Genomic DNA, 10,936 nt, shown 5'->3' with positions numbered 1-10,936 from the left:
CAGAGCTATTCTGTAATACTGCATATAAAGTCCCTGTTCAGACTTGTATCCCGGTGGGTGCAGGCAGGACATGACCCCCAAGACTGTGCAAGAAGCCAGATTTTTTTCTCATGTAAACGCGGGTGCATTGTACTTAGTGGCTTCACACACATTGCAGCAGGTATACCGCCAGACACACTACCTTTACACCGTGAACCTAAAGACTTGTGTGGACAGCTGGGTGCACTGAGAACTGTGTGTATAGCACCGTCATGGAGGACACATTCCCATGGGTTTCTGCTCGTATCTGGGGTTCGGACGCTCTCTGGGCCAGCATCATCACGTATGGAGGGGGTTCCCAGAAATCTGTGTGGGAGGCAGTTGTTCAGGTCTGGACACACTGAGGATAAACCTTGGGGCATATTCACATGTAGCAGATCTGACAATCACTTCCATTCACTGGACTGGGGCTGTCTCCGCAGCACATGGATTTCTACAAGCATCAGCCGTGTGTGACTAGACCTTACAAAATATCCATATCAGGACGTGTGGTCCGCTCCCCTGCGGCTTCTGCCAAAGGTGATGTTTGTGAAACAGCAAATGAATATTTCGACAGATTTATGTTACTTTGACCTTTTCACGGTCTCTCTGCAACATATAAAGAAGAAGATCCAGTCCAGGTAGTGGAAGCTTCCTGCGGAAACTTCTCTGCTCCACACCATGACCAGAGCTCCAGCATGTGCCATCATTGTGCTCCTCAGCATCTGGGGATCATCTCATGGAGGTGGTGAGTTACAGGAAAGAAAGGAGATAGATAGATACAGTGCCTTGCAAAAGTATTCACCCCCTTGACTTTTTACGTATTTTGGTGCCTCACAACCTGGAATTAACATGGATTGTTTGAGGATTTGCATCATGTAATTACAGAACCTGCCGACAACTTTGAGAATGTATTTTTTTTGTTTTTTTATTGTGAAGCAACAACAAATAGGACAAAATAACAGAAACAGTCAATGTGCAGAACTATTCACCCCCTACAGTCAGTACTTTGTAGAGCCCCTTTTGCAGCAATCACAGCTCCAAGTCGCTCTGGATAAGTCTCTATGAGCAGTCGCCACATCTGACCGCTGGGATTGTTGCCCGTTCCTCCTTGCAGAACGGCTCCGGCTCCTTCAGGTCGGATGTTTCTGCTTGTGAACAGCGATCTTTACGTCTGACCACAGATTTTCTATTGGATTGAGATCTGGGCTGTGACTCGGCTGTTCCAACACATTTACATGTTTCCCCTTAAACCCCTCAAGTGTTGCTTTAGCCGTGTGTTTGGGGTCATTGTCCTGCTGGAAGGTGAGCCTCCGTCCGAGCCTCAGATCACGCACAGAGTGGGGCAGGTTCTGCTCAGGAATATCCCTGTATTTATCACCATCCATCTTTCCCTCAGCTCTGACCAGTTCCCCAGTCCCATCCCCCAGTATGATGCTGCCACCACCAGGTCTCACTGTGGGGATGGTGTTCTGTGATGTGTTGGGTTTGCGCCAGACATAGCGTTCTCTTTGATGGCCGAAAACTATAATCTTAGTCTCCTCAGACCAGAGCCCCTTCCTCCATACATTTTGGGTCTCTTCAGACCAGAGCCCATTCCTGCATACATTTTGGGTCTCCTCAGACCAGAGCCCCTTCCTCCATACATTTTGGGTCTCCTCAGACCAGAGCCCCTTCCTGCATACATTTTGGGTCTCCTCAGACCAGAGCCCCTTCCTCCATACATTTTGGGTCTCCTCAGACCAGAGCCCCTTCCTCCATACATTTTGGGGTCTCCCACAGGCCTTCACAAACTCACAACGCGCCTTATTGTCTTTATCTGACAGTAATGGCTTCTTCTGACCGCTCTGCCATAAAGCCCAACTCTATGGAGCGTACGGCTTATTGTCGTCCTATGTACCGATCCTCCAGTCTCTGCTGTGGAACTCTGCAGCTCCTCCAGGGTCATCTGAGGTCTCTGTGCTGCCTCTCTGATTAATGCCCTCCTTGCCCGGTCCGTGAGTTTTGGTGGGCGGCCGGCTCTTGGCAGGTTTGCTGTTGTGCCATGTTCTTTCTATTTGGTTATGATGGATTTGATGGTCCTCCTGGGGATCATCAAAGATTTGGGTATTTTTTTTATAACCTAACCCTGACTTGTGCTCCTCCACAACATTGTCCCTTACTTGTTTGGAGAGTTCCTCGGTCTTCATGGCAGCGTTTGGTTAGTGATGCCTCTTGCTTTGCAGCCTCTGGGGCCTTTCAAAAAAGGTGTGTATATGTAATGACAGATCATGTGACACTTAGATTGCACACAGGTGACATCATTCCACTAATTATGTGACTTCTGAAGGTAATTGGTTGCACCAGAGCTTTTTAGGGGCTTCCTAACAAAGGGGGTGAATACATACGCACAGGACAATTTTCAGTTTTCGATTTCTAAACAATAGTTTTATTTATATATTTTTCTCATTTCACTTCACCGACTTAGACTATTGTGTTCTGATCCATCACATATAATTCAGATTAACACAACATTGAAGTTAAGGCTGTAATGTAACAAAACAGAAAAAAGACAAGGGGGTGAATACTTTTGCAAGACACTGTAGATAATAGATGTGAGATGGATAGATAGATAGCTAGATAGATAAATAGATGAGATTAGATAGATGAGATTACATAGATAGATAGATAAAAGACAAACCACGTTTTAAGCCAAAAATGATGTATCTAATTTGATAAACGCCCCACATTTTTATTTCATGTTCTTCTTGGCAGGTACGAAGCCTGAGGGTTTAGTTCGACCAGGTGAGGAGATAATGTTTATGTTGTGGTCGTCGGTCACATTGTATCTCTTCTTCTTCTTCTTCATCTTCTTCTTCCTCTGATATTTGATACAATTTGGTGGCCCCGTCTTGTCTTGCAGCTCCTAACCTCGCCCTGCAGGGGATCGCCACTCAGTCCTCTACTTATTCTTATTTTGGAAGCGCTCGGAACGCCAATGACGGATCTTTGGCCGCAAATTATTTAAGGTCACAATGTTCTTACACGAAGAAGGAATTGGATCCGTGGTGGATGGTGGACCTCAAAGCCCCGTACAGGATCATGTCCGTAGCCATTACTAACCGGGTCTTGGAATGCTGCAGAGATAAGATTTTTGGATCAGAGATCAGACTAGGAAACAACCCGAGTAATGGAGGAAAGTTAAACCCCAGGTAAGATTAAAGCTCCACTCAATCTCCAACCCAGTCTCCTGGCATTCCCTGAGTGTTCAGTGTCTGCAGAGTCTTTTCTGGTGATTTGCATTCCTGGAAATGAGATCTTTACATTGGGTTCGGTGCGGTCACTTTATGTAGGACAGTCTTTTTGTCCTGCAGATAGCTTATGGGTGCCTTTATAGCTTTCTATTACAGACAGAGCAGTGGGGGAGGGCTCCTAATGCAGCCAGTTGCCTTACAGCTACATGCAGGCTGACGAGGAGGTGGGTGGCAGATCAGCACTGATACATCATAAGACAGAACGAAGGGAGGAACTGATCAGAGCTTTCTTGTAATTTTCTGAATTTTGCCTCATTCTATGACCTTTTTCCAGGTGTGGTGTCATCTCATCCATTGAATCTGGAGAAACTGTGTCGTTTTCTTGCCAAGGGATGGTCGGTCAATATGTGACAGTGACAATTCCTGGCCGGGAGGAACATTTAGTGCTGTGTGAAGTCCAAGTCTACGGATTTCCTGCAGAAGGTTCAGGTGTGGTATATGATAGAACGAAAGGATAGAAAACATTAAAATGTCCAGATAATTACAAGTTCTCAATATCTTCAATTCCAGATTATGCGACTCCAACAAACCTAAAGACACCGAATGGAGGTAAGGAGAAGGGGGGGGGGGGGGCTAGGTACTGGCATCTAGTACAGGCAAGAAGCAGGCTTTATGTACCTGTACCATCAATGAGAGGTGCACATGGAAGAGCAAGTCAAGAAATCATCGTCTTTCCCCCTCCACTAATCTCAGATCAGAACTGTCTATGGCTGTAAGGCAACTGGCTGCAGCAGGAGCCCTCCTCCACTGCTCTGAGTAGGAAATTAGGAATGCTAACCCCCTTAATAAGGCCGAGTCCGATCTGAAGTGAGTGGGCTGTAATGAGGTGATGTGTACAAGGCCGTGTCTGTGCAAACAATGAAGAGCCTGCAGGATACTATGGCCCCCATTTTGCATCCAGAAGGTCCCACTGATCAAACACGGATGACCTATCCTAATGTGTCACTACTGGAGCATTATATAACAGAATGTTCTGCAACTTTCTGACCTACATTGAGTATTAATAATTTTCAGTTTTCCATCTCATTACTTCCACGGATGACGATATCTTCTAGTTTCATGTGGTGACCACACAACTGCGCGGCCCCTTACAGTACAGATATTAGAGAGATTTCTTGTAACGAACCCTGCACCGGTGAAAAGCCCAGCGACACGTCACACTGACTGTTACTAGGCCTTGTTTTGCCATGCGTGTATATGACTGACCTGTAGTGTATGGTGGTCATCCTAGGTATGTGGCAGCATACTATGGTGGAAATCCATGATGTGTGGTTGCCAAATCTCATGTGTGGTGGTCAACTATGGGGTGTGCTAGCTGTCTGTGGCGGTCATCTATGGTGGTCATTTGTGGTGTGTGGTGGTCATCTATGGGGTGTGCTAGCTGTCTGTGGTGTGTCGTGGCAATCTATGATGTGTGGTTGTCATCTATGGGGTGTGCTAGCCATCTGTGGTATGTGGAAGTCATCTATGGTATGTAATGGTCATCTGTGGCCTGCAGGCTAGTTAGATATGTAGTGACTGAGATGACCAGGTGCCTCATACTTGAATTCTCCTTGATCTGACCCTTTTATGTAATTATTTTGCAGCTCCAAATGTGGCTCCTAAAGGCCTCGCCAAACAATCCAGCCTGTACAACATGTACGGAGAACCAAAAAATGCCATTGACGGATCTCTAGACAGCAACTACCTGTACATCCAGTGCGCCGGAACGTCTGAGCAGGAGAACCCATGGTGGATGGTTGATCTGAAGTCTGAATATAAAGTCTTCACTGTTGCAGTCACAAATAGAGGAGATTGCTGCCCTGAGAGAATACACGGAGCAGAAATCATGATTGGGAACTCGGATGAAAAAGCAGGCACCAAAAACCCCAGGTTAAAAAATATCTATAAAATTGACTAGGACAGGAATTCCGATCCCAGATACGCTAAGTCCATCAATGTCAGGATCCAACAACAGCCACTCGTCTATTAGCTCCTGTACAGTTATCTATAGGTGGGGACGGGGTGAGCTGTGGATGTTTCTGCTCATTACTCCTCTACCCTCTTCAGATGCGGAGTAATTACATCCATGGACTACGGACAGACTCTTGCCTTTGAATGTGATGGTATGGAGGGTCGGTACGTGAGCATCTTCATCCCCGGAGCCAATCGCTCAGTGACCATATGTGAAGTTCAAGTCTTTGGACTTCCAAGTGATAAGTCTGGTAAGAAAATCTATCTATCCATCTCATATCTATCTATCTATCCATCTCATATCTATCCATCTCATATCCATCCATCCATCTCATATCTATCCATCCATCTCATATCCATCCATCTCATATCCATCCATCTCATATCCATCCATCTCATATCCATCCATCCATCTCATATCTATCCATCCATCTCATATCCATCCATCTCATATCTATCCATCTCATATCCATCCATCCATCTCATATCTATCCATCTCATATCTATCTATCTATCCATCTCATATCCATCCATCTCATATCTATCCATCTTATATCTATCTATCTATCTATCCATCTCATATCTATCCATCTCATATCTATCTATCTATCCATCTCATATCCATCCATCTCATATCTATCCATCTCATATCTATCTATCTATCCATCTCATATCCATCCATCTCATATCTATCCATCTTATATCTATCTATCTATCTATCTATCCATCTCATATCTATCCATCCATCTTATATCTATCCATCTCATATCTATCCATCTATTTTACTAAACAATTGTAATCTCTTTCTTCCTTCTAGATGAGCAGGCTCCCAGCGGTGATTGTAAGTCATCTATTCTGTTATATACTTATGTACATAGGAGCAGACCTGATCACAGGATGGAAAACACAGAATATAATTCTATAAGGCCTCATCCACATTGATGTGTCACATTTTCAGTCTACAAAAAATGGATGACCGAGATAATTTCTGTGAATTCCCATCAATCTTCATTGAATGAAATCTATATGTTAGTTTTCTGTTAAATAAGTTTTAGTAAATGATTCTAAGTTACATCCTGTATTATACTCCAGAGCTGCGCTCACTATTCTGCTGGTGCAGTCACTGTGTACATACATTACTTATCCTGTACTGATCCTGAGTCACATCCTGTATTATACTCCAGAGCTGCACTCACTATTCTGCTGGTGCAGTCACTGTGTACATACATTACTGATCCTGTACTGATCCTCAGTTACATCCTGTATTATACTCCAGAGCTGCACTCACTATTCACTACATTGGTCATGGATTGTATATTATGATGGAGTTACTGATTTTAGTTGATTTCTGTTTTTCGGTTTCTTATTTATCTTTTCAGTCTCTTTCTTGAGATTTGTCTCTTTTTCATGCAGTGATTTTTTCTCTTTCTTACAGATGTTGATTTCGTTTCCCCTAAACAGATTTGTAAGTTTGGATTTTGTAATTCTGTCGGTGTAATATCTTCCTTAGTGATGCGCCCGCTCAGGACGTGATGTAGGACGCAGTCACTTATCGCTATACAGAGACTGGTCCTGCTCCATTCCTGTGCAGTCACATCCCAGCACCTGCCAGTAGCAGTACATTACTAGAAGGTGCGCTGACTGTGGCGTAAGAACGTCCACGCAACGGCCCACGTGGCTCCTGGCAGCTGTACACTTTACAACTAGGATTTCTGTTACTTTCAATATTGTGCGACCTGTGTGAGAAAATTGCTATAAAATACCATAAGTTACATCATGTATTAATAAATGTCTCCTCCTTGTAGTCCCAGATATCTGGAACCTGCTCAAAGACTACTACTTTGATGGGGGTAAGTGTTCCCACCACGCAGCAGAACTTGCTTTACTGCAGAGGATGTTAATAATGGACGCCCGCTGACACTACATTCCATGCTGTTTGATTTTCTAGATTCTAAGGAGCAAGAAGTTCTAGAATACGAAGGTTTGTAATAAAAGAGTCCATGATATAACCTAAAGTTTCAGGTAATAATGTTTCCATCGTGGAGGCCACCAAATTCAATGGCGGAACTTCTACTAGACCTTGCAACACAACAAGAACCTTCTCCATACGGGAAGCAGGTCTGTCAGCCGACAGCCGTTTCTGGGTCTTTGCCTCTTGTCAGTGCAGAGCAAGGGTCAGGAACTGGGTTGAGTGAGAAGGCTAAAGCTTATCCCCATAGACAATAAATGTCCATCACCCAGACAAACCAGTGCCCTGCTGCACTGACGAAACAGCTGCCTGCGGATGGTCCTACTTTTCATATAGAGAAGACTCTGCTTGGCGTATGTCCTTCCTTATGTCACAAGGTCTGTTAGAGGGTTAGAGCTTTGTAGAATAATTTAGATCTTTTGCTCCATATTCATTCATTCAGGATTTTTGGGTGGAGTTACCCTCTAATTACACATAAGTCATCACAAATTGTGTGATGGGGTGGAGCTTTGACAACTTTTCAGATTTCTCATAATCAAAAAGACACGTGTTTGATCATAGGAGACAACTTGGCTTTCAGAGGAATCACCTCTCAGTCCAGCACTTATGATAAATTTGGCGCGTCTGAAAATGCCATAGATGGCTCTCCCAGCACCATCTACATGTCCGGACGGTGCTCGCATACTGACCTGGATGTAGAACCCTGGTGGATGGTGGACCTTATAAACGTCTACAACATCACCAAAGTGAAAATTACAAATCGAGGTGATTGCTGCCAAGAGAGGATCAACGGAGCGGTAATTATAATTGGAAATTCTCCAGAAAATGGTGGAACTCAAAATTCCAGGTAAATGGATTGTCCTAGTGTAAAAAGAGACAGACAGGTATCCAGATAATGTCAGCTCCCACTTTCTCACAGATGCGCCAAAATCGAATCACTGGGTCTTGGAGAGGAGGGGCAATATGTCTGTGGAATGGTGGGTCGGTACATTACTATCACAATCCCGGGCAAAGCTGCATATCTGACTCTGTGTGAGGTCAAGGTCTACGGCACTAATGTCTCCGAACAGTACACAGGTAAGAGAATGACTGGAGACGACCAACACATGAAGATATCAAGGCTCCAGAATGTAAGGAATATTTCATAAAACTCAGCAGTTTAATATAATGTTATTAGGCCCAACATTGATCTAATGAATTTCTGATTTGATCTCTATAGAGATCAGAGCACCATTTTCTTGTCTGCCTGTAGCAACCACTAGAGGGAACTCAGCATCTTACTGTATACAGATATATACAGCCACCACTAGAGGGAGCTCAGGAGATTACTACATACAGATATACAGCCACCACTAGAGGGAGCTCAGGAGATTACTACATACAGATATATACAGCCACCACTAGAGGGAGCTCAGGAGATTACTGCATACAGATATATACAGCCACCCCTAGAGGGAGCTCAGGAGATTACTGCATACAGATATATACAGCCACCACTAGAAGGAGCTCAGGAGATTACTACATACAGATATATACAGCCACCACTAGAGGGAGCTCAGGAGATTACTGCATACAGATATATACAGCCATCACTAGAGGGAGCTCAGGAGATTACTGCATACAGATATATACAGCCACCACTAGAGGGAGCTCAGGAGATTACTACATACAGATATATACAGCCACCACTAGAGGGAGCTCAGGAGATTACTATATACAGATATATACAGCCAGCACTAGAGGGAGCTCAGGAGATTACTGCATACAGATATACACAGCCACCACTAGAGAGAGCTCAGGAGATTACTGCATACAGACATATACAGCCACCACTAGAGGGAGCTCAGGAGATTACTACATACAGATATATACAGCCACCACTAGAGGGAGCTCAGGAGATTACTGCATACAGATATATACAGCCACCACTAGAGGGAGCTCAGGAGATTACTGCATACAGATATATACAGCCATCACTAGAGGGAGCTCAGGAGATTACTGCATACAGATATATACAGTCACCACTAGAGGGAGCTCAGGAGATTACTACATACAGATATATAGCCACCACTATAGGGAGCTCAGGAGATTACTGCATACAGATATATACAGCCACCACTAGAGGGAGCTAAGGAGATTACTGTATACAGATATATACAGCCACCACTATAGGGAGCTTAGGAGATTACTGTATACAGATATATACAGCCACCACTAGAGGGCACACAGCGTCTTACTGTATACAGATATATACAGCCAGCACAAGAGGGAGCTCAGGAGATTACTACATACAGATATATACAGCCGCCACCAGAGGGAGCTCAGGAGATTACTACGTACAGATATATACAGCCACCACTAGAGGGAGCTCGGGAGATTACTACATACAGATATTTACAGCCACCACTAGAGGGAGCTCAGGAGATTACTACATACAGATATTTACAGCCACCACTAGAGGGAGCTCAAGACATTACTGCATACAGATATATACAGCCACCACTAGAGGGAACTCAGCATCTTACAGTATATAGATATATACAGCCACCACTAGAGGGAGATCGGTAGATTACTACATACAGATATATAGAGCCACCACTAGAGGGAGCTAAAGACATTACTGCATACAGATATATACAGCCACCACTAGAGGGCACACAGCGTCTTACTGTATACAGATATATACAGCCAGCACAAGAGGGAGCTCAGGAGATTACTACATACAGATATATACAGCCACCACTAGATGGAGCTCAGCAGAATTCTACATGCAAATATATACAGCCACCACTAGAGGGAGCTCAGGAGATTACTACATACAGATATATACAGCCACCACTAGAGGGAGCTCAGGAGATTACTACATACAGATATATACAGCCACCACTAGAGGGAGCTCGGGAGATTACTATATACAGATATTTACAGCCACCACTAGGTGGAACTCAGGAGATGACTGCATACAGATATATACAGCCACCACTAGAGGGAGCTTGGGAGATTACTGCATGCAGATACATACAACCACCACTAGAGGGATCTCAGGAGCTTACTGCATACAATTGAATACAGCCACCCCTAGAGGGAGCTGAGGAGATTACTGCATGCAGATATATTCAGACACTACTAGGGGGAGCTCAGTAGATTATAAATTTATACAGCCATCGTTATAGGGAGCACACTACATACAGATATATACAACCACCCCTAGAGGGAGCTTAGGAGATTACTACATACAGATATATAAAGCCACCACTAGGGGAGGTCAGGAGATTACTACATACAGATATATACAGCCACCACTAGAGGAGCTCACGAGATTACTACATACAGATATATACAGCCACCACTAGAGGGAGCTCAGGAGATTACTACATACAGATATATACATACACCACCAGGGGGAGCTCAGGAGATTACTGTATACAGATCTATACATCCACCACTAGAGGGAGATCAGGAGGTTACTGCATACAGATATATACAGCCACCACTAGAGGGAGCTCAGGAGATTACTACATGCAGATATATACATACACCACCAGGGGGAGCTCAGGAGATTACTGTATACAGATCTATACAGCATCTACTAGGGGGAGCTCAGGAACTTACTGCACACAGATTATACATCGACCTAACAAACAATACAGTATGCAGTTAGATCTTGAGCTCCCCCTGGGAGAGTGCAGGCAGACAAGATTGT

At 44.2% G+C, this 10,936-nt stretch overlaps 1 protein-coding gene across 2 annotated transcripts in view; it reads left to right on the top strand.

The window, feature by feature from the left end:
* Positions 1–646: 646 nt before the first annotated feature.
* LOC122938780 overlaps positions 647–10,936 on the top strand; it is a 291,534-nt gene continuing 281,244 nt past the window's right edge. Inside the window, exons 1-13 of one of the 2 annotated variants that reach the window (XM_044294547.1) lie at positions 647–766; positions 2,773–2,802; positions 2,921–3,209; positions 3,586–3,740; positions 3,822–3,860; positions 4,898–5,183; positions 5,361–5,515; positions 6,082–6,105; positions 6,700–6,729; positions 7,070–7,114; positions 7,213–7,245; positions 7,795–8,080; positions 8,153–8,310. In XM_044294547.1, coding sequence (XP_044150482.1) covers positions 700–766; positions 2,773–2,802; positions 2,921–3,209; positions 3,586–3,740; positions 3,822–3,860; positions 4,898–5,183; positions 5,361–5,515; positions 6,082–6,105; positions 6,700–6,729; positions 7,070–7,114; positions 7,213–7,245; positions 7,795–8,080; positions 8,153–8,310 — 1,597 coding nt within the window. In that variant the 5' untranslated portion in view covers positions 647–699. The remainder of the gene's footprint in view (positions 767–2,772; positions 2,803–2,920; positions 3,210–3,585; positions 3,741–3,821; positions 3,861–4,897; positions 5,184–5,360; positions 5,516–6,081; positions 6,106–6,699; positions 6,730–7,069; positions 7,115–7,212; positions 7,246–7,794; positions 8,081–8,152; positions 8,311–10,936) is intronic. The other variant, XM_044294565.1, reaches the window with a different exon arrangement.

Source organism: Bufo gargarizans, chromosome 1 (genome assembly GCF_014858855.1).
Source record: "Bufo gargarizans isolate SCDJY-AF-19 chromosome 1, ASM1485885v1, whole genome shotgun sequence".
NCBI classification, from domain to species: domain Eukaryota; kingdom Metazoa; phylum Chordata; class Amphibia; order Anura; family Bufonidae; genus Bufo; species Bufo gargarizans.
The sequence above is the reverse complement of the archived record's forward strand: the minus strand, read 5'-3'. Positions and strand labels throughout refer to the sequence as shown.